The sequence below is a fragment of the Eumetopias jubatus genome, unplaced genomic scaffold (genome assembly GCF_037043125.1).
Source record: "Eumetopias jubatus isolate StellerSeaLion01/CBP00866 unplaced genomic scaffold, mEumJub1_p1.0 scaffold_8, whole genome shotgun sequence".
In the NCBI taxonomy this organism is placed as follows: Eukaryota; Metazoa; Chordata; class Mammalia; order Carnivora; family Otariidae; genus Eumetopias; species Eumetopias jubatus.
This window is the reverse complement of record NW_028274814.1, coordinates 78,899,947-78,923,656: the sequence shown is the minus strand read 5'-3', so window position 1 is coordinate 78,923,656 and position 23,710 is coordinate 78,899,947. Positions and strand designations below refer to the sequence as shown.

The 23,710-nt window shown below is 53.0% G+C and overlaps 1 protein-coding gene across 3 annotated transcripts in view; it reads left to right on the top strand.

The window, feature by feature from the left end:
- Nucleotides 1-1,954: 1,954 nt before the first annotated feature.
- NCKAP5L (NCK associated protein 5 like) overlaps nt 1,955-23,710 on the top strand; it is a 30,806-nt gene continuing 9,050 nt past the window's right edge. Inside the window, exons 1-6 of one of the 3 annotated variants that reach the window (XM_028125508.2) lie at nt 1,955-2,017; nt 18,784-18,845; nt 19,925-20,082; nt 20,841-20,909; nt 21,035-21,073; nt 21,806-21,925. In XM_028125508.2, coding sequence (XP_027981309.2) covers nt 19,960-20,082; nt 20,841-20,909; nt 21,035-21,073; nt 21,806-21,925 — 351 coding nt within the window. In that variant the 5' untranslated portion in view covers nt 1,955-2,017; nt 18,784-18,845; nt 19,925-19,959. Of the gene's footprint in view, nt 2,018-18,783; nt 18,846-19,924; nt 20,083-20,840; nt 20,910-21,034; nt 21,074-21,805; nt 21,926-23,710 lie in introns of those variants that run through there. The other 2 variants (XM_028125511.2, XM_088026058.1) reach the window with 2 other exon arrangements.

Sequence of the window (23,710 nt, the reverse complement as noted above, 5' to 3'; positions counted from 1 at the left end):
GCAATACAATGTTGTACACCTGAAATGAATAGGATACTGTATTTCAATAATAATACTTCAATTTAAAAAAAAAATAAGGTGAGCTTTCTCAGAAATGAAAACATGTTCACGAAGAGATTTGCACAAGAATATAACAGCCCCAAAACTGGAAACACCCAAATATACATCAACTGGAGAATGGATAAACAAATAGTGATATATTCATACAATGGAGTATTACTCAGTATTAAAAAAGAACAGATTCACATTAGTCAAAATCATTACTAAGCTAAAGAATATAGACCAAAAAAATGCATACCATTTGATTACACTTATGTGAAAGCCAAGAACAGACAAAACTGGTGATAGAACTCAGGAGGTTGCAGGCGGTGGGTGGTGGTAGGTGCAGGATAGTTAAATATAAAGGGGCATGAGGGAATTTTCAGGGGTGATGACTCACTATTGTTTTGGGTGTTACATAGGTGTATATTATTGTTGAAATTCACCAAACAGAACACCGAAGATCTGCATTTTATTGTATGTTAAGGATAAATCAATTTTAAACCAAAGGTGAAAGAGCTGGTGGGAATAACCATCATGACATCTTTTATGCTCCAGTAATAACTGATCTCGGGCACTCACTTCTATGCTCAAGAACCCAAAATGACTTCTTTATCACTTATCCCGTCATTCTGATCTTCTCCATACAAAACCTCCTCCACTAACTTACACTTCCCACCCAGCCAAGGTGATCTGCTCACTGTCCCAGGCAGCTAGCTAATTTGCTCTTTCCTACCTGAGTCTCTTTGTGTCCTTACCCTGCCTGAATCTATTCAAGTTCTCTCTGCCCTTCAAATCCCATTCTAAATTAGGGAGAGTCCTTCAGAGAGAAACTCTTGATTAATCCTAGCCAATGTGAGCACCCCAAGATCCTTCAGCTTTTATGTTCCTTTATTGGACTAATATGATGCGTTAATACATTCCGTGTACACAACAGAAGCGATTTTAATAAAATGGGCAGAGACAGTGACTAGGGATCCCTTTGTATATTTTCTGCAGAACCCCAACCTACATTAGCGGGCCAGTCACTACCATGCATATTGTGAAGACTATACGGTATCCGGACAAGGGCAAATAGATATTTAATCAAGGACCATTGAGAATGGTACTGAAGGGAGCTCTGAGACCCTGCAGGGGCCTAGGTGGGCAGTTTGCTTTTCTTCTTTTAAGCACGCGGTTAGTTCAACAGGGCAGGCACTCGTTCCCATCAAGACAGCAAGTGGCTGAGAACAAGGTTCTATCTTTTTTCTGCTCAGCCTTACCTCCTCCAGTGAGGAAACGACCAGCACTACTCTGAAAGCAGCGGAGCCTGTTCCTAGCGCCCAGCTTTCCACATTACTGGGAGGACCCAATCCCGATCCGGAGGTGGAAAAGTGAGGAGGGAGCATTTAAGGCCAAGGAGGCACTCAAGCGTCTTCCCATGGATTTACACCCAACACGTAAGCAGGAAGGCAAATTACAAACACCAACGCTCACAACCACACATACACGTGCACGCCCAGCCCCACAGAAGCAGACGCGCATGCCCGTGGCTCCGCGCGCACCTACTTAGTTTTCTCTGCTATAGATGCCCCTCATTGCACCCCCGCTCGGCCCAGCGCGGCTTCTCCTACCCCGGCACCGGGGAGGTTTACCAAGCCGGACCCGACCGGGCCCGAGGAGAGTGTTTCTCTACTGGGGGAGGGGAGCTCCTTCCCACCGGAGCGGAAGCAGTGCTCTCCGGACGGGCGGACTTAGCTCTTGTCCTGGGAACATCTGGAGGGGGCTGGGAGGGGCGCGCATCCAAGAAGAACGTGGATTGGCTGCGCGGAAGGAGGGAGGCGGGGTCTGGGCGAGGGGCGGGGCTCACTGGCCCCTTTAAAGCCTTGACATCAAGAGGCGGCCCCAGCACCCCCCTTCTTCTGCCCCCCGCCCCCGAGCCGCGGCCATGGACCCGGCGGATCTGGCCTGCCCTGGCCCAGCTCAACACCTGATTTCGGTGAGTTCCAGGCCTACTTGGGAATTAAAGGGCGGCGAGTGGAGGGTCTGCAAGCTGTGGGCTGGGGGTGGGCGGTTTGAAGGGTAAGACTCTCGTGGCAGCCTTGGGTCGGAGGGGGCGGCGCGCCTTCCTGCCCGGACCTCGCTGCCTGCCCCTCCCTCCCGCCGCACTGTCCCCAGCGGGGGTGGGGGGGTGGGGGTCCGGCTGCTACTCTGTCCACCCCCACCCCACCCCCTCCCGCCCCCCGCGCCCTCCTCGCGCACACTCCATGGCCCCGGAAGGGAAACTTTCGGGACAGGGGGATGTTCCGGGGGCCGGTCTCCCTCCCTCTTTGAAAGCACTGACCTTGCCCCAGCTGCGCACCCCACCCCACCCGCATCCCACCGTCCGGGTGCCGCTTAGCGGTGCAGGGTTGTTGCGCAGGGCGGGGGGGGAGGGTGGTGGAGGGAGGCTCTCCCCAAAGCGCAGGCGCGGAGACGAGCCCTGGGCTCCTCTTCGCCCTCCTTGCAGTCCCCGTGGCCTGGGGCGGTAGGGCGTGGGGAAGATGGGGAGAGGCGGAGAGATCAGGGTCTCTAGGAACAATCCTTCGGTGGCTTTGAGGGGCTGCGGGAAGGACGGAGGCGGGGGGCCAGCAGGCTGAACACTAAAGAGAGGCTGAGGGAGGGAGAAGGGCTGGGCAGGGTGTGGGGCCAGGGCAGCGCCTGCAGAAAAGGCTCTCTGGGTCCTGGCTGCGGTGCCAGAAGAATGCAGAGAATTTATCTGTGCCCGACACTCCCCTGGCCTAGGCCGACTAGAAAATCGGCTCACCGAACCCCAGCCCCCTTCTTCTTATTCTGGGCTCAAGCTCTCAGGTCTCCAGCCCTGGCACTGCCCCAAGGGCACGGAGGTCCCTCGCCTCCCGCGGGCCTGGTTTTCCAGACTCTCAGCGCTGTCCACCCAGCCAGCCAGCTGCTGCTTAAACGCTCGCCTTTCTGAGGAACCAGGGGTCTTAGACTGACGGCAGATCCCTCTCATTCCCTCCCAGCCGCTCTCTCCCTCGCCTTGGGTCCTCCTGCCTAAGCGCAGCTGTCTGCCAGAGGCCGCGGCTGGAGGCAGATGCCTGGGACAGGGATGGTACTGGGAGACAGTGGCCACCCGTTCTGTGGTCTGTACTCAATGGGGAAAATGAACCCAGCCTAGTTGCCTTGTTGCAGACCCTGTCTTGCAAGACCCCTTGTCTTTCAAGAAGGGAGACACAAAATTCACTACTCATATTGGTTCCTTGTCTTTCTAGGAACAGCCTAGCTTTAGCCGGTTTCCTACTTCAGAGAAACATGTGTATTCCTGTCTGGGGAGAGATAGTCGCACATAGTTCAACTTTGTTTTCAAAGTCTGTGGTCTGTGCATGAGGTGGCTCAGGCCCTCCAGCATCTTTATTCAGCTTAGGGCTTTGGAACAGAGTGGGAACCTGGGGAGGCAGATGGCCTGGGTTGCAGGGAAGAAGGCTGTTCCACAATAGGCAGAAACCAATGTATATGAGGACCAAGCTGCTGTCACTGTGGACTGGGAGTCAGAAGCACTGGTCCCTGCTCTTCCCAGTTTGCTGTGTGACTTTGGCCCAGACAGTCTGCCTCTCTGGGGCTCTTTTCGCTCATCTGTAAAATTCAGCAGTTGGACTGGAAAGCTCTAACATTCCCTTTCACTTGTTGACCTTGTGTGGTTCCATTGATAAGTGACTCTGAAAGGGAGAAAGGTCCCCTGGCTGGGTGACTTAGTTTGAGGAGGTAGGTGTTGGCTGATACAGTTACCCAAGCCACAGTTACCCAAGATTGCAGGGGTGCAGACTCCCTTATTCTCCTACGACTAGCCATTGTCTTGCTCACCGCTGTTGGCTTGGGGTGTGAACTCTTGCTGGCTGGGGTTTGGCCCACCCATCAAGGCCTCTGCTGAGATATCCTGGCAGGCCAGTCTTTGAGTTGGGCCTTTGGGGAGGAGTTGAGAGAAGGGTAGGCAGCCAAGGGCCAGCCGGGTAAGCAGATTCCCAGGAGACAGTTTGCATCTCAGCTGTTGGGACTTGTTTTAGGATCTGAGCCAGGGAGCACAGTACACTCATCCGCCCTCCTATGGGAGGAGGATGAGAGCCCCGCTGTTGTTGCCCATCTCCCTCCCTGGCCCTCCTCACTTCACCTGTGTACTCACAGCCCCCAGGCCCCAGGCAGTGGGCTTAAGGAGTTTTCCCTGCTGCCCTCACCCAGCCCAGCCAGCCTCCTGGGCCCTTCCACGGCACCCTGGCAGCAGGGAGAAACTGCCCCAGCCCCGCCTTTCCCGGCCTCCTTCCCTTCTGGGGGTATGGTTTCTCAGGAGTCAGGCTCTCCAGGTTGGGACTTGCTCTCTAGCCTAAGAGCCAAAGGCCTTCACGTTTCCTTGTTTGTTTTCATCCTTGATCTCCCAGGTGCCAGGGGGGATGTTAGAGGAGGTGGTGGTTAGAGAGGCTGTGGGATTGGTTGGACATGGGGACACATTGTCTGCATTGCTTTTCCCTGTGCTAGCTCTCCTGGGCCTGGGGAGCCCCCTTCCCTGGGCCCTGCTGCCCACCACGGACTGAAGCTGCAGCAGGAGGCATTTAGGTTAGACCCCAAGGAAACCTTCCTCACTGCGAGGAGCCCCTGGAATGGAAAATGGAAGCTCCCAGCGAGGTCAGTTTCCAGTCCCTGTCAGAGTGAGGGATGCGGCTGTTGCTAGGCAGAGGCTGCTCTTTCCTCCTGGGGTGTGGCTCTGAGGCTGGCCAGCTGGAGTCCCCGTTGGAAGCAGGAGGAGAAAGGACCCTTGCCCAGTAGCCGAAGAGGGGACCCCAGCCCCATCGGCTCTGGGTCACCAGAACTGCATCTCTTAGAACAAACGCCACTTCTCGCCCTGCTTCCCTCAGCTCCTCCCCCAATTCACACCACTACCACGGTCTGCTTTGACAGGCCTCGCCCGAACCTGGCAGGCGCCTCCAGCCCCAGTCTGGCTGCGCTAATGGACTGATTGGATTTTCTATACTTGGAGTTTGGGATTTCTGACTGAACATGCAAATTTATGTAAATCAATCTGGGATCTGCCACCACATCAAAACAACATAGAGTCACAGGCTGGAAGGAATCCTAGAGACATCTAGTCCAACGCCCTCGTGTTAAAAATGGGGAAACTGAAGTCCAGAGGGGGAAGTGATTCATACAATGATGAGTGTCAATGGCCAGGCTCCTGACTCTGATCTGGTGTGTTACATGGTCTCCCTCTGCCTTAATTTCTCGGGCATGAAGGGCCTGGCCGAATTTAAAGCAGAAAGGGCAGTTCTGGGACCTGAGACTGTGGAGAGCTGGACCCTTGGAGGGTCAGAGTGTTATCTCAGGGCCTCCCCAGGGGCTCTGGTCAGATCTAACATGCTGAAGAAAAATAACTTCGGATCCCTTCGAACAACACCCTTGTTTTTCCCCAGGCCCTGCCCTGGAAGGTTGGAGGACAAGGTCATTGGTTGCTGCCTGGCTTGGGCCTTGTGGTTTTCCCAGAGCTGAGATTGTGTCTGTTCCGGCACCTCTCACAGTACCAGGCACACAGTAGGCTATGGATGGCTCTGCACAGGCAGTGCCTCTGTCTTTACCCTCCCATCCTCATGTGAGTCTCCGCTGCTTCCCTCCATGGCCGGGGTGGGAAAAGATCGTTAGTCTTCTGTGACTTTTTGCCTCCCCTCCCCTGCCCTTGCTATAAGAAGGATCTCATTTTTTTGAGATCAGTGCCAAAGTTGGAAGGGGGCTACAGAGATGGGCTTGGGTCCCTAAGAAGTAGTCTCTCCACTTCTTGACATGTTTCTGATTTGATACACACACACACACACACACACACACACACACACACACGCTCAGCTGTAAGATGCCCCCTGTTCCCGCTTCAGAGATGGTGCCTGTGGCGTGGGGCTATTTGGAAGGCTGAGCCCTCACTTACCCCATGGTGCTTGCGTGTGTTGCAGAGATGGTGGAGATGCTCAGAGCAGCTGTTGGCCCGCCTTGTAGCACTTTGGCAGAGTAAGTGTATGGGCTCAAGATCAGAGGCCCTGACTCCCAGCCAAGGCCACCACCAGGCCCTGCTGCAGCCTGGGGAGGGGGCTTGGGACACATCTGGGGTCTTCCTCACCTTTATCCCAAACCCAGGCCCCGCTGACTCTGAAAGGAGAGGCCCCCCCGCCCCCTCCCCCCACCTTCTTCAACATCTTCCCAAAACACAGCAGGTACAGAGCCAGCACTGCCCATCGGCCCTCAGCTCCTATATCCTTAGTTCCTTGTGAGGGGAAATCCTTCCTGCGCCTCAGTTTCCCAGCCTGTGCTGATGGATTAATAACACATCATCACTGGGGTGTGGCACCTGTTAAGTAATTGCCATTCTCCCAACTCTGGGAGTTACATGGATGAAAGAGGCCTGAGGAGGCCAGGCTGTTATTAAGGTGAATTATCACTGCTATTATTACTGATTTCTTTTTTTTAATTTTTTTTATTTTTTTAAAAGATTTTATTTATTTATTCATGAGAGACAGAGAGAGAGAGAGAGGCAGAGGGAGAAGCAGGCTCCAAAGGAGCAGGGAGCCTGATGTGGGACTCGATCCCAGGACCCTGGGATCATGACCTGAGCCGAAGGCAGACGCTTAACCATCTAAGCCACCCAGGCACCCTATTATTACTGATTTCTAAAAGTCGAGCAGCCCCGGAGAAGAGCCCAGTCAGGCACAGCTCCCTGGATCCTTATGGCGGTCCTTGAGCTCTGGGAGTTCTCTGGTACTCACTAGGCTTTTAAAAATATCTATATCTGTATCTGTAGAGATATTTTAAAAGGAGAGATGACCCCATTCTGCTTCTCATGCTGATGCCTGCAAGGCTTGAGTGGTGTTGGGTGCTGCTTGGGCCACTGGTGTGCAGTTCCCATTCTCGTGCAGGGCTTGAAACTGTCCCTCCCCGCTGACCCTCTGGGTAGAAGAATGATGAGGTTTTTCCTAGATGGGACTGTGAGGGGCCCCAGAACTCCTGGGGTGTGGCCCTAGGGTTCTCAGCAGTCGTTCCTATGCGCTGATTCATTTCACCCTCGGCTGGCTTGATGTGGGGGCTGTAATTGGTCCTTTTGTGTGAGGATCTGTTGAGACACCCCCAGAACCTGCCCGCAGCAGCTGCAGGGACCTCCAGGTGTCCTTTACCCCAACTTACTCCCACCTGCCCCAAACTCTTCCCCTTGCCCAACCACCCACCTCTGCCCCTGCCCCTTGGGATCTAGAATGAACCCAGTTCTTACCCAGGAGGAAGTGGCCCTGACCAACTTCCGAACAGTTTGGTGCTCCCATGCCACACCACAGGCTAGGGGTGGCAGGGCCTCTCTCCTAGCCCAGAGAGAAAGGGAGTGAAGACTAGTGTCCTTTGGCCAGAGTCCCCACACTCATCTAGCCAGACCTCCTCACCTCTCCCTTGTCCCAAGGGCCGGTCCCTACTTCCTAATATGGGAAGAGAAGAGATAGCCCCAGCTGGGAGGGCCTTTAGAAATCACCTGGGCAGGTGGTTGTTCCTGCCAACATTTTTTTTTTCAAAGTTTTATATTTTAGGTTTTCACTAGCATTTTTAAAAATATAGTCCAAAAATCAAAATGGTACAAAAAGGTGTATGTTGAGAAATTGTGCTCCTACCTTCACCCCCTTTTCCCTCCGCAGATAATCAGTTACCAGTTTCTTACATATCCCTCAAGAATGTCTTTACACAAAACAAATACAAATGTCTATCCTTATTTTTCTCCCTTATCCAAAAGATAGCAGATAGCATACACTGTCTTCATCTGTTAGCTGTTGGCAGTGTCTGGGTGTGCGTGGATTTCTCCTGCCACCTGGCAGTTCTCTGGTTTCTGGTCTTTACTGCCCACCCCAGGGTCACCCAGTCGATCCCAGGCGATGAGCAGGGTTTGTTCACCTTCGTGTACTGAACTTCATTCAGATGCCAAGGTTTAGGCCCAAACCAGCCTCTGAGGCATTCTCAGCAGTTACTGTGGGCGAGGTGTAGTGCTAGACCCTGGGGGTACAGTGCTGATCCCAAAAGTCTACCCTAATCAAATAATTCAGCAGTTGTAGAACCACAGCTGCAACGCAGGCTACCAAGAAAGGGCATATACCATAAGAGCAAGTAATCAGAGGCCCTGGGCCGCCTTGGTGTATGCAGGAGTGTGCATGTCCTGGGGGGGGGCACATGGCAGGGCACGGCGTGAAGCTGGGGGCAGGAGGCTGGGGGCCGGGACTGTAAATATAGTGCCACGTGACCTGGAAAGCTGCGTTTTTCAACTTGACTTCTGTGGCTTCTCTTCTCCCCCCTCTCCCAGTCTGTGGGATGTCCTGGGCCCCTTGAGTTTTATTATGTCCAAGACAAGAACCCCTCTTCTCTGCCAGATGGTGCTGCTAATGCCTCCTCCCCACCCCCACCCCACTGCCTTGTCTCCCCAGCTCTAGGCCTGCAGGCTCCTGAAGCTGGAGCCTTCCTTTCCCCTGTAGGCCGAAGGGAAGTTGGGGGGTGTTTGCTTCTCACTTCCTCTCTAGACGGCACCTCACTTCCTGTCCCTGGGACCAGGAGAAGGCTTAAGCTCTCGGCTTTGCTGACCCTTCCTCTCCCTACTCCCCACCCCCCTGCTTTCCTGGGAAGCCCGTCGGCCCTGTAGGAGAAAGGCAGAATCCAAACCAAGGGCTTCTCCCTAAAAGCCCTGCCGAGCTCCTCACCTTCAACCCCCTACCCCAGCTGCAATCCCTTTCCAGACATGATCTCATCCTTCTATGCCCTGCAGGAAAAGTCAGAGAGAGTTCACCCCACTTTACGGATAGGAAAACTGAGTCCCAGAAGGGGACTCAGGGTCACTCAGTGCAGCCCAGCCAGAACCGGAATCCAGAAAGCCTCACTCCCACTTGTGGGCACAAGTAAGAGCAGAGTCCAGTGAGGGCTTGTGGGTGAGCCAGAGCTACTTTCTGTTCCCATTGAAGGCTACTTACTTCTTGCCCGAGCTGGCAGCTTAGGAAGTCACCTCTGGGCTCTGGCCAAATGGCACCTACTGAGTCAACACTGAAGCTGCCCAGACCTGGAAGGCACTTGGCCGGCCAGAGCCTGTTCCCTTTGAAGAAAGAGGCCAGGATAGGAACCTGAGGGAGTGAGCCCCGGGGGCTGAGGCTGGGGGCTGGGAAGGTGTAGCCTACAGGTGCAGCCTGTGTGGCCTCCCAGGCCCTCTTCCTCTTGGATCTGAGAACAGAGAGCTGACGTTCCAGTAGTCAACTCAGCAGTCGCCTCCACGACGGCCTCCAGGAGTCTCTCTGCCTCAGCTCTTCCTGTGGAATCCAGCTCGTGTCTCCGGTTACACCCTGGGTGTTGAAAATATGCTGACTCTGCTATTGGGTTGGGAGATAGGAGAGGAGTTAGTAACTGGCATGGGCCAGGGGACCAGGAAACACTCCCCTTCAAATGCCCTCCAGTCCAGCTGCACTGCGTTTCCGTACACACCCCGAGATTTGTGCCTCCTTCTGTTTCTGCCTGCCTTTTGCCTAGAAGGACCCCCTTGCCGTTCCCTTGTACCTAAACCCCACTGGTCTACAAAGTCTCCGTTCCCTTGATGCCTTGCATTCTGAAAAACTGTTGCAGCTGCAGCTTAATATTTCTCTCCTGATTTTTAAAGTTCTCCAAATGACTTCTCTTGTGGCACATCCTCCACAGTATGGCTCTTACCTGCATGTATCACATCCCCTACTAGATTGAAAGCCCCAAGAAGTCAGAAGAGCTGAGCCATCTCTGAATTGCCCCCAGTCCCCAGCCTTGGTCCTCCTCCCGAGTGATCTTTTGGGAAGTATCTGCAGAATGAATAGCTTAGTCCCATTGGCCAGAAGGAGTCACCAGGCCCAGGAGTGGGTTGAGGGCTTGGATAAGGTCTTATCAGCATTAGGGACAAAACTGAAAATGTCCCTTGCTCACCTCTCCACATGGTTTGGCCTCAGAGCCATTTGGGCAGGGGACAGTTAGGGGTCTTTACGAGAAGCTGAGGAGTCCACCATCCCTTCTTTGTGGTCTTACTCTGTCTGGAAGGAAAGGAGATGACCAGGGTCAGGGCTTCACTGCAGGAGTGTGGAGGAGCACAGAAATGCAGGCAGGGCTCATCCTCAGGGAGCTCCCCTTCCAAGGGCACAGGAAGTCCCCTCTTCCTCACGGGGGAGGACTAGAGAACAGGATGTGTTACCGTTGGAAATACCGCTCCTGCAGGAGGTGCTTCAAGAAGCCACGTCTGTTCCGTTCAGGGCAGCTTTGCAGGAGAATTGCTGGGCGGGGGAGGCGCTGGGCTTCAGTGCTGCGTGGAGGGCTTTGGTCTGTCCCCAGAGCAGAGGTCATGGGAAGGTTTGAGGCTGTAGGGACACAATCGGAGGTACAGTTTTAGAAAGAGGACTGCTCTGGTGGAGCTCCTTGGAAAAGTGATTGTGGCAGGGAAAATATAAGATTAGTCTGGAACATCTTATGGTGCCAGGAAGCAAGCAGATGTTCAAAAGTAAATACATTTTTTTTTTTTAAGATTTTATTTATTTCAGACAGAGAACGTGTGTGCCTGCGCAGGGGCGGGGGGTGGGGGGGTGGGGAGGGGCAGAGGGAGAGGGAGCCGGATGCGGGGCTCGATCCCAGGACCCAAGGATCATGACCTGAGCCGAAGGCAGACGCCCAACCGACTGAGCCACCCAGGCGCCCCGTAAATAAATTTTTTTAAATGGAGGCATGTGGAAAGCGGAGGAACCGACCTGAAAGAGTTCTCAATGATCAAAGCTGGAATTTAAGCAATGAAATAAGTGATGATAATATTGGATTCTAATCCAAAGAATAAAATATCTATGAGTTCATGCTAATATAGATATGTAATTAAGTAAATCAGTGGCTGTGAAGGGACAGCTCTTCCTTACAGAAAATTTCTAATTAATAAATGTATAAGGAATGAGGGAAATCAAAAATTATCATTAGAACACTACAGTAATTGCTCTTAGCAAGATCCACTGATGAATCCTAAAATTAGCAGGTGAAAATTGAAGCAGAAACAGGGTATTTGCGTGGTCACAAAGTATTGCCCCGCAAACTGGTTACTAATGACAAAAGGAAAAATAGTAACTTTACAGATAAACAGATAAACCCACTAGATACCACCTAACTAGGTGCTCAAGGTTAACGTCACCAGTCATAAGACATCTCAACATTATACCCCCTGATAAAATGCACTGAAAAGGGCACATCACCTCTGTGGTATTCTTTCCAAAAATTCATAACCTCAGTCTAATTGGAGAAAACATCAAAGAAACCCCAGTAAGGGAATACTCTCCAAAATACTGACCTGATCAGTTCCCTTCCAGAATGTCAAGGTCATGAAGGACTACTGAGGAACTATCATGAATCATAGGAAAATAAGGAGATTTGGTGATTAAGTACAATGTGGGATCATGGATTCGATGTTGGAATAGAACGTCAGTGGAAAAACTGGGAAGATCCAAATAAAGTCTGGGTTTGGGTTTGTTTTTTTTTTTAATTGTTCTTCTAAAGAAAGTTGTAGAACAGTGAGAACATTGCTGTGTCTTTTTTTTTTTTAAGTGTGTGTATGTGTATACACAACCATACAAAGTTTTAAAATACACACACACAGAAGTAGAGGTGCAAGATGGCTGGGCGGGGGAGGAGCATCCTAGACCAGGGAAAAGTCATCTAGGAGAGGGTGGTCACCATCAGGAAAGTGAAAAGACAAGCTATGGAATAGGAGAAAATATCTGCAAGTCATATACCTTATAAGAGACTTGTATTCAAAATATATAAAAAGTCCTTATAACTTTATTGAAAAAAAAACCCCACATAATCCAATTAAAAATGGGAGAGGGATCTAATAGACATTCCTCCAGGGAAGATACACAAATGGCCAATAAGCACATGAAAAGGTGCTCAACATCCTTAAATAGGGAAATATAAATCATTACCATCATGAGGGATCACTTCACACTTACTCAGGTGACTAGAATCCGAAAATCAGACAGTAACCAACGGTGAGGATATAGAGAAATGGAAACCCTCATACACTCTCGGTGGGACTAAAATGGTGCCTTTGCTTTAAAGATTTTATTTATTTATTTATTTATTTATTTATTTATTTATTTATTTGAGAGAGAGAATGAGAGAGAGAGAGCATGAGAGGGGGGAGGGTCAGAGGGAGAAGCAGACTCCCTGCTCAGCAGGGAGCCCGATGTGGGACTCGATCCTGGGACTCCAGGATCATGACCTGAGCCGAAGGCAGTCGCTTAACCAACTGAGCCACCCAGGCGCCCGGTGCCTTTGCTTTAAAAACAATTTGGCAGTTCCTCCAAAAGGTAAACCTAAAGTGACCATGTGATCCAGCAAGTCTACTCCGAGGTATATACCCAAGAGAAGTGACTACATCCACACAAAAACTTGCACACAAATGCTCACGGCAGCATTGTTCATGAGAGCCAAAAAGTGGAAACAGTCCAAATGTCCATCAACAGATGAAGAGATAAACTGGTGGCACATCAGTTATTTATCAGAATACTATTTGGCCGTAAAAAAAGGTGTAATTGGGGCGCCTGGGTGGCTCAGTCGTTAATCATGATCATGATCATGATCAGGTCATGATCCCAGGGTCCTGGGATCCAGTCCCTTATCTGGCTCCCTGCTCAGCGGGAAGCCTACTTCTCCCTCTCCCACTCCCCCTGCTTGTGTTCCTGCTCTTGCTGTGTCTCTCTCTCTCTGTCAAATAAATAAATAAAATCTTAAAAAAAAAAAAGGAACATAGTGCTGATCCGCACTTCAACATGGATGAGCCTTGCAGATGTGATGCAAGTGACAGAAGCCAGTCATGAAGACCACCTGTTCTATGAGTCCATTCATATGAAATGTCCAGAATAGGGAAATCTGTAGACAGAAAACAAATTAGTTCAGGGGTGAGGGGGTGCTACTTAAAGGGTAATGAAAATGTTCTGCAGGTGTCACAATGGCATAGATCTGTGACTGCACTATGAACCACTGGATTGCACACTTTAAATGGGTGAGTCATAGGGGATGTGAACTATGTCTTGAAGCTTAAAAAAGTCCAGGAGGAAGTGGCCACCAGAGGCGCTTGTGCCTGAGAAGGTGACAGGGATGGAAAAATCTTGTTTGGATTTAGCATTGTGGCGGTTAACTGCTGACTTTGGACCAGGTTGAGGAAGGAGTGAGAAGTGAGGATGGGTGTTTTGTTTTGTTTTAGAAGTTTGGCTTGGAAGGGCAAAAGAGGGCACGGTCTGGGGAAATGTCAGGGGGAAATTATTTTTTAGATGAAAGACACCTGAGAAGCCTTAAAGGCTGATGGGAAAGGTCGCTTCAGGAGGTCATTACTGAAGACCTAAGTGGGAATGGGCCGGGGCAGGAGGGACTGCCCTTGCCTGGGAAGTCGGCAGCCCCTCTGCTATACCGGGAGGACATGGGGAGAGGGGGAGGTGCAAGGGTTCTGATGGGAGGACGCGGGCAGATTTGAGGGGTTTTCCCTCTGCTGGCTTTAATCCTCTGGGGGAAGGAGGGCAGGCAATTTGAGAAGAGTGGAGTGGGTGTGAAGTAGCCCTTAGAGGGTAAGAGTGCAACTCTTAACAGTAAACCTCAGTGTTGATGGCTTTCCTTTGGTGAGGAGAGAATAAGAAACAGTGTGAGCAAAAGCCTGAGGACAGAAGTGAGTGTCAAGTCTCATCCTGTGCTATCCCCAACATCTAGACTCTGTGGGAAAAAAAAGCATTGACCTAGAAGGCTCAAGTCAAGGAATCCCAGGGATCTTCTAGAATTGTACCATCTAGTACAGTAGCCACAAGCTGCATGGGGTTATTGAAATTTAAAATTCATTTTCCTCGGTTGAACTAGCTACATTTTTTTTTCTAAGATTTTATTTAATTTATTTATTTGAGAGAGAGAAAGCATGTGAGAGCATGAATGTGGGGGCAGGGCAGAGGGCAAGGGAGAAGCAGGCTTCCCGCTGATGCGGGGCTCGATCCCAGGACGCTGGGATCATGACCTGAGCCAAAGGCAAACGCTTAACGACTGAGCCACCCAGGCATCCTGAACTAGTTTTATTTCAAGGGCTCAATAGCCACATGTAGCTAGTGGCTACCATATTGGACAGCACAGAAAAAACATTTCATCGTCACAGAATGTTCTACTGGACAACACTTCTAGAAAAGTGATTCTCAAACTATTTTGGCCTGAGGACCCCTCCAACCTCTTAAAAATTGAGGACCTCCAAAGAGCTTTGGTTTATATAGGTTATACCTTTTGACACTTACTGTCATGTAAATTAGAACTGGGAGTTTTAAACATTTAATTAACTTAGAATAATAATAAACCTATTATATGTTAACATATTTTATGAAAAATAACTATATATTTTCCAGGACAAAAAAAAAACAGTGAAAAGAATGGCATGTATGTTCTTGCATATATGTCATGTCTGACTTAATAAAAGTCATCTGGATTCTCATATCTGCTTCTGTATTCAGTCTGTTGTGATATCACATATCATGTAGTCTCTGGAAAATGCCACTATAGACTCACGAGAGAATGAGAGTTAAAAAAGCAAATAATGTCTTAGTAGTATTATGAAAATAGTTTCAACTCTGTGAATTCCTTGGATGAACGTCAGGGTTCCTGGACCGTATTTTGAGAACCACTGTTGTAGAACAGCCTGCATTTGGCACCAAGGAACTTGGCCTTGAGAGATTGAGTGATTTGCCTAAAGCCACACAGCGAGTAAATTGTAGTGTTGGGACTAGACTCTAAATCTGCCTTCTGGCTGGAATGAGCCCAGCTAGGCTTTGGTGAGTGGGGACTAGGTTTCGTGGCTGTGGAGCCCCTGGCCATGTGGCCCTATAAATAAACCCATTGTGTCTGTGTCTGAGCCCCTTCCCTCTCCCCACCTCCAGCAGCTGCTTTTTTTTGTCGTTGGGTTATGCTGTGGACAGGGAGCATCAAGGAGCTGGGAGAGGGGAGGTAAGGGGTGTTGGAGCCTGTAAGACTTTGGGGCTCAACGCGACTGCCCTTCCTCCTGCCTACCTGGAGGGGCAGGGGACTGATCCTACTGTGGGGTCAGAAAGAACCCACACTAAGGAATGGAGGTTCTTGCAGTGCCTGTGAAGAGGAAGTTGGAAGGGGCCGCAGGGGCCCCTTCCCCATGGACACATGCCTCTCAGTAGGGCTATTGTGTCTTAGGGCCAGTTGTCAGGAGGAGGGAAGGAAATTCTTGTCTGTCCTCTTTCCCTGGGGCGGGGCGGCGGGGGGGAGGCCAGTTGGAATTCCTATGGCTAAACGATGCTTTGGGCAGGGATTAAGGTGGCTGCTTTCAGGCCACGGATGCCCTGGGGCACCAGTCCCTTTATTCCCTTGCCACACCCACAGCAGCCCCGGGCTGGGGCTGATACGGTCAGAAAAGACTTTGCAATGGGTACAGAAGTTGCTGTTTACAAGTGGACTCTTGGGTGTGACGGGGATTCCAGAAAGCAGCTGGGGGATGGGGGGAGCGGCGGCGGGCGGGGCGGGGGGGGGGCGGGTAACGGTTGTTGTTACGGATGATTCTGTTATTAAAGTGAGCTTCTCCATCTCTGCCTTCCCACAGCTGCCCTCCCTCCCCCACCTCCTGGTCCCTGGCTTCTGTCCCTAGAGGACTCTGGGGGGAACAGCTGGTGAGTGAGGGGCTCATGGGGCCCAGAGCCCTTGGCTAAGGGCCGGGATGAGGGAGCGCAGAAGACAGGCTTACTGCCACCTCTCTAGTCCCTTCCTCCCAGGCCTAGCCTTGGAGTTCAGGGAGGGGTCTTGCCTGTGCCCTGGCTGGGCGGAGGGTGGGCACTGTAGACCTTACTCCTTTGCTCTGGCCAATTGAAAGCCCGGGACAGTCAGCTCTCTTTTGGGGGCCCTGTGACAGACTGGGCTGAAGAGACAGAGTCACCAGATGCACTCAGTGATCAGGCTGAGCCAGCCGCGTCCCCAGGTTACCCAGAGCCCCCTGAGCAGCTGTTCCCCTTTCCCTGTCCCTGGTTGCTGCCAGTGGCCCCCCACCCCCACTGGAGGGCCCCAGAGGCGCTGGTCTTCCTCCCTTCCTCTCCCCCCCTCCCCTCGGCACTGAGGTCACCTCCCTCTGAATCAGGCCTTTGTGGGGGGCGGGGCTGCCCGTTGGCAGTTCTGGCGGGAGAAGCCTCCAGTTCACGTTGGAGCTCCCACCTCCTGCAGCTCCATCTCTACCCAACGTGGCCTGCATCATGTGTTCCAGACCCAACATCCAACATCCGGGCGTGTCGGGCGTGTCGTGGGACCACGGGAGGAATGTTTGAAACCAGGGCCATCCTGAAGAACCCAGGTTGGGGGTTTTCCAGGCCTGGGGTGGGGCTGAGCCCAGAAGCTGTGAGTAGGAGCTGTGGAGCCTGAGGGAGGAGGAGGGTGTGCAGCCCCCGGGAGAGGGACCCCACTGACACGCGGCAGGGACAACCACTGGGGAACAAATGTGGGTTGGTTTTCTCCCCATGAGATTTAGACCGAAAACCCAGGCTGTGAGGGGCCAAATTCCTCATTAGGCTCAGACTGGGAGCTGGAGGTGGTAGTATCTCCTTATATTCCCTAGAGGAGAGTGAAGCTGTAAGAAGCGTTCTTTGCGCCATAGAAATCTTAAACTCCGACTGTGGTCCTGCTCACAGCGTGCACTGCTCCAGGCGCCAAGTTTAAATGCAGGCCTCTTCCCTGTGACTCAGGCAATCCGGGCTGCCAGCTTCCTGCCCCTCTGCTTGTGGCCCTGCGGACGGAGAGAAGGCCTCTGGTCCTGGGTTGGCCAGACCACCTCGGCTGAGGGCAGAAAACTTCTCCCCAAAGTGAGGTTGAGTCACAGTCTGTCTTCGTTTCCGGAGCCTCTCCCGAAGCCCAGCCGGGGAGACGGAGACGGTTCCACATGACAGAGCTGTTGCTTTTGGGTGGCCTGTCACTTGGAGGGTCTCCCCCAGGTCACAGTGGGTCTCAGGCCTCCCTGACCTGGGATCCACAGAAGCTCAGATTGAGGGAGTGGCGGCATTCAGCTGGGGGCGGGGGGGGTGTATCCGGTCCCCACCCTCCTCAACACGCAGAAAACCACAGACATGATCCACAGCCAGTCCCCATGATCTGGGCCTCCTGAAGGCATTTTTATTTTTGTTTTTTTAGGAAAAGATATTCTCCCAGAGCATCTTCACCCTTAGTTTGGTTTTTGCTGTCGCTGTGGGGACCACAAAGACTTGGGCTTCCCCCCAGCTTTATCTTCCTCCCTTTCTGGCCCTGGACCCTGCCGTGTTCACCTCGCTGCTTTCCTTCACCCTCCCAAGTCTGTCTCTCCCCTCCCCCACGACTCCGGAGGTGTCCACAGGGGAGAACGGGTGCGGGGACTGGGGGGGGCGGAGCTAGGGCACCCTGGGGGCACTGGGAGCCTCTGAGGAGCAGGCGTGCCGGGGTGCTGGGGTGGGGTCTAACTCAAGTGGTGGAGGTAACCCGAGGCCTTTTTTGGTTTTAACCCCTATTTATGTATGTGGGAAGGAGGATATTTCCTGAATTTTTTTCATTTTTTTCCAAGCCCGTCCATTTCTAAAAATATCAAACACGATAATGTCATGAGCAAATGAAGTTATACTCAATACATTTTTCATGATGTTAAAATAACAAAGGACTCGAGATTGTTGTGGAGCGTTTAAAAATAAGTATTACAAGTTTTTCCTTTTCCTGCAGTTTTCAGAAGCCCCCTTCCCGCTGTCATACACACACGGGCACAGTCTCTCGCACTGGGAAAGAAGGTTCTCTCCGTTTGCAATTGCCCCTTTTTCCCTCTGGGGTGAAGGCTGGGCTGGCAGCTGGCAGGGAGGGGTTGAGGAGGAGGAGGCCTCTGAGCACGGGGTGGGTGTGCGGCGCTGTCAGATCTGCGGGTGCCCCCACTGCCCAGACCCCGCAGGGAGGAGCCTGGGACTCGGCGTCCCTTACAGATGAACATCCAGCAGCAGCAGGCAACGAGGTGGGACTTAGCATCGTACCTCTGTCGGGTTGTGATCACGCAAAGTCTCCATTTATTGAGTTCACGCAAGACCCTCTACACGCATTATCTCATTTCACCCCCAACAACCATTTGGGCTGAGTATTCTTAGGCCCGTTTTATAAGTGAGGAAACATCTTGTAGAGTCAGGATTCTCACCCGGATCTGTCCCATACGTATATCATAGCTCCAGGAGCCCTAGGACTCTTAAGAAGCTTACAGTACGACTCATGCGTGTACGGAGAGGCCGCCTAGGAAGGGGGAAAGCGAGGCCTGTCCGCTGTGCTTGGTGATCCAGCCGTATGTCTTGGGCAGCCCCCTTGACCCGCAGATACGGCACCCTCACCCGGGCTGGTGCCCACCCCCCGTAAAGTTGTTAGGATCAGAGGCAGTGGTCCCTGAGAAAGGGAATGCGCTTCCCGTTCCAGGATTTCATCTGGACGCCCCCGAGATCTCTGCTTCGGTGTCACCTCTCGGTGCCTTATGGGGACCCGCTGTATGTCCATTGGCTTCTCTGTGCGTTATCTGCCTCCCCCAGTAGAATAGAAGCTTCACAGAGGCAGGGCTTTCTCTGGCTTGTTCATCCCCAAGGCCCAGTGCCTGGCACACAGCAGGAGCCCAGTAAATGCTTGTGGAACGCACGGCTGACACACCGTGTCCCTCTTTCTCCACAGGTGAGGTGACCGTTCCGGCGGCTAGTGTGAGTGTGCCGGCCTGGGTGAGGAGGCAGAGACAGGTGAGGGGCTTTGAGCCTGTGCATGCTGGGGTGGGGGGGACTGGAGGAGGGGGCGGGGGGCCGGGGAGGCGTCGCCTGCGCCCCACCACGGAGGACAGAGGAGGGATCGTTCAGATGCCTGGCCGGTGAGCTGCTAGAGGCTCCTCTCTTGCTTGCTCTGACAGTACTAAGCTCCTTTTGTGGGGGCTACAGTGGGTCAGAGAGTGGACTGGGGGCCTCCGCCCTTTTACATTAGGAAGGGTTTTCCCATCTACTGGAAATTTCTGCAATATTTGTGCAAAAGAAGGAAATGAGGACTTTCCTCTAGCAGAGAAATTGCAACTCAAATAGCAGCTGAAAACTCGTCAGGTACAGCCAGTAACTACGGCAATAGTCCAGTGACCTATACGTCATGGTACAGGACAGAAGCCTGGCTGCGCCGTTCTCAGGCAGTGACAGACGAGTCGGTTTCGTCATCAGTCTGTCCCCAACCTGCCAGGTAGCCCACCAAGGAGTGCGAGTCTGGGCAGGGACCTGAATGCAGAGTGCCCGCCTTCACGGGGTCGGCTCTCCTGGGGAGGCGGGCGGTTGCAGAACTGTGCAGGAGGGGTGCCTGACCCGGACTTGGAGTGGGAACCCCGAAGAATGCGTAGGAAGGAGCTGGCTGGGTGGAAAGCAGGGAGGCGTCAGGGGACCCCTGCAGAGGGAATGGCACGCACCAAGAGACTGGGCCACTGGGGCCTGGCCAGGAGCAGGGAGCTGGTGAGGCACGCAGGCTCCCTCACACTGTGCCGGGAAGATCAAGTGTGCCGGTTCGAGGCCGATCTCAGCAAAGAATTCCGCTCTCTTGGTCATCGGCCAGTGTCTGTGTGACCTGTGGTGGGGTGAGCGCAGTGACTGAGGTTTATGAAACAATGGTCTCCGTTCTTAAAATGGGCAGAGTGTGCCTGTGTGTCTGTCCTAGGACCAGAAGAGCCTGAGTCAGACCCTGAGTTGTTACAATATCCGTGGCCCATTGGTCACACTAGACTTCCAGAACGCTGACGAGTTTTGTCTTTGGCCTCCTCCTCCACTCACCTCCTCCCTGTGCCCTGGAGTAGCCTGCCAGGGCGTCTCTCACTTGTTCCAGGGCCTGATGTCAGAGGCCATGGACCAGCCCGCTGGGAGCCCTGGAAAGCCGAGGCCAGGAGAGGGTGGTGACAGTGGCACGGAACCGGGCACCTGCCAGGAGCTTCTGCACCGACTTCGGGAGCTAGAGGTGGGGCACGAGACAGGGTGAGGGTGGCAGTGCCAGCTGGGGCCCTCAGGAGCTTGGGTAGGCCTTATGGATGTGGGTGGACCTTCCTCTCAACCTGCTTTGCCGGGCTGGAGCAGAGCTAAACGTTCTCTAGCAAAGCTCCTCTGAGAAGCCCTTTCTTTGCTCTGAGCTCTCCAACCTGGGAGGGGGGCGCAGCTTGGGAGAAGAGGCATGCACAGGGGCAGGGCTGTCCTAGCCCCCAAACGTCTCCCTTCTTTCCCCCCTTTTCTCCCCCCACTTTCACGCCCTTGCCAGTGTAAGAAAGGCATGGTCACAGGGACCACAGGAAGAAGGGTTTAGATGACCCAGGGCTTAGGAGTTGAGGGGCAAGGACAAGGACCCCTCAACTAAGCTCTTCGCCATCTTCTTAAGACCCTGCCCTCCTCCCTCCAGCCTCCTCTGCCCAACGCCCAGGGAAATAAGGGTTACTTTGGGCACATCCCAGCTTAGGTCCTCCTGGCCACTGTGTCTCCGCAGTCCCTCCAACCTCCCTGACTGAGGTCGGGCTTTACAGAAAACCAGCAGCCATCTCAGCTCTGCCTTTCTGATGCCTTCCATCTGTCTCTGTAGGCCTCCCCGTGGGGAATGCAGCCAGAGCCAAGAGCTGGGGAAGGGGTGTAGCTAGTAGACTCCATGCCTCCCCTTCCCCAAAAAGAATTTGCCCTGGTGGAGGAATGATCCCACAGCCTCCTTATCGGCCCCCTTTCTCCTTCCTGCAGGCAGAGAACTCGGCGCTTGCCCAGGCCAATGAAAACCAGCGGGAGACCTATGAACGCTGTCTAGATGAGGTCGGTGGGGTCTCCAGGGGGACTGATGCAGGGGGAGGTGGGGAAGCTGGGAGGAGCACGGGTTGTCGGTGCTCCAGGCAGAGGCTGGTGGGCTGATAGCTGTGCCTCGGGCCCTCTGTCCCCAGGTTGCCAACCATGTGGTGCAGGCACTGCTAAACCAGAAGGTAAGCAGCCACAGGAGACATTCTCGCCCCTGAGCCCAGACGCCCTGGGGAGAGGCCCTGAATACAGCAGGGGAAGTCCTTCCTGGGGACCCCTGAGCCTACTCACGTAGGGGCTAGAGGAGGGAGCTTGGTGGAAATGGCCTATTGACCCTCCAACAAGGCTCCTTCTCCCCACCTCAGACAGGTCCATACTGTTCTACCTGGAGGAGAGGTGGGCTCGGTAAGGCCAGGTCTCTGAGCTATGGTAACTTTGATTTGGGCTTGAAGCCTTCCCTAGTCCTGGCCTCCGCTGTTTTCTCCAGATTGTGATGGCCCTGATAGCAGTGTTAATATTGTGAGCATAAGGTGGCATCTAAATATTTACTCAAGTACTGTGGGAACTTCTTGACTTCTGAGCCACTCTGACCCCCAGGTCTTCCTCTGCCTTATATGGGCCCTTCTTTGATGTGTGGTTTCTTAGAGGCAGGGGGTTGGCTCAAGGGATGGGAAAGATGCCAAAGGGAATAGGGTTTACCTCCCACCAGGGGTGGTAGACTTTAGAGAATTTACCATCCCCAGAAAATACGACAGCTACAAATGTAGGCAGGCTCAGCGCGCCCCCTAGAAGGAGGCTGCAGGGGAAGAACATGCCCAGCAGGAGTGCCCGCTACTCTGATGAAGGAGGCTGAGCTCATACAACTTGCCCCCTCCCCACCATCCTCTCCTTGTCTCCCTCCGCCTCCCTGGGCTCAGGACCTGCGGGAGGAGTGCATCAAGCTGAAGAAGAGGGTGTTTGACCTGGAACGGCAGAACCAGATGCTGAGCGCCCTGTTTCAGCAGAAACTCCAGCTGACGACAGGCTCCCTCCCTCAGGTGGGCACAAGCGATTCGCCTTCCCTCCTCCTGCCTCAGCTTCCTGCCGCTCCCAGCCCCGTCAGCATCATCACCTTCTTTTCTCCTGACACCTGAAGAAGTGGGCCACCAGCTATTCCCCTCCATTTTGGAGGCTGTGGCCATCTGGGAAAGGCCCATCGAGCCTGATAGGTCTGAGCCTTAGTTGGGGAGGGGACGACTCCCTGAGTCCCCTCAAGCTTGGCTCTCTCCCACCTCCCAGGTGCTCCTTGCCCCACTGGATGGCATCCCTTGTTGTTGACAGAGAAGGTTCTTGCTTGGCTCCTGCCCTGTGTGGGGTGATGGGTGGAGGCTGAAAATGCAATGATTTCAAGCTCCCAAGGGACCCCTTTGGCCACCATGTTGCTTTTTCTTGGCCAGGGGCAGGGGCGGGGCTGGGCATAAGGCGCCCAGTGCTGGGTGTCACAGAGAGGTCAGGAAAGGCACGTGTCCGTCCCCCCCCCCCACCGGCCCGGGTCATTCTGTGTGGGTGTGTAGTTGCATATGCTCGCACAGTGACACACAGGCTTGTCCTCAAACGCTAGTCCCTGATCGTAGACCTGACACCTGCCTTACCCAGGAAAAGCAGAAGGCTACTAGGTGTGAATCCTGAACTCTGTTAAGATGTCCCTTGGGGGGCGCCTGGGTGGCTCAGTTGGTTGATCTTGATCTCAGCTCAGGTCTTGATCTCAAGGTTGTGAGTTCACGCTCTGTATTGGGCTCCATGCTGGGCACGGAGCCTACTTAAAACAGCAACAAAAAAGATGTCACTTGCGGTCGCTGTATCAGGAGCCCCAAGGCTGGGGTGAGATACGGCGGTGGGAGGATCAGGACCAGCTCCAGGGACCTGAAGTGAACCTTGGGTTCTCCGGTTCAGCCAGCACATCCCTACCCCACCCCCAACCTTGACAAGAGAAGCACCTTCTGGGTGTATCTGTCTGAATGTGTGTGCCTGTCTGATGCAGCTCTTGGCCCCCAGACCTTAAGCAGGATGCCCCACGGCTCTCTGGCTGAGGCTTCTCATCACCATGGCCTTTTTGGAGGCTCTGTCCCCAAGGCCCGTGCAGAGCTGGGTCTGAGTCGGTGGCAGTAACTATGTAGCTCTTCCTGCCCTGGACAGGTCCCCCTGGGATCCCCAGAGGCCTAACCCCGCTAGCCAAGCTCACCCTGTGCATACCTTTCTTGGCAACCAGGGATAACAGAGGTGTGGATCATCCTTAAATCACTGAAATGAAATCTGGGACCTTTAGGGGTTGGGGGCAATAGATCTATCTTCCCCAGCGGTAACATGACATAATAGAAAGAGCATAAACCTTGGCCTTAGGTACGCTTGGATTGGGTACCCAACTTAGCTAATTCTTAGCTATGTGACCCTGGGCAAATTATTTAACCTTATGAACCCCAGTTTTTTTCTTAAAAGTGAGGATTAAGACACCCATATTGCAGGTTATCATGAGGATGAAATGAAATATAGTGTTTGGCCCACAGTCGTAGTCAGTGATTAGCGACTATTTATATTGTTAATGTTACGCTCAAGTTGTGCTTTGCTAGGATGAAAGCTCCATTGAGCAAATGCTAATTAAGCTCTTACTGTGGGCAGCGCCTTTGCCAACGCGTGTATGGAATTGGACAGGGCTGTGGTGTGTGCAGAGCACATAAACCCTGAGGGTTGTACTGCTGCGAGCTAAGACAGGGCTGCAGACAGCCATAGTACGGAGCGGGGTGACAGTGCTGTCCGTGAGCCCAGAGGGGAGAGAGGCCAGCAGA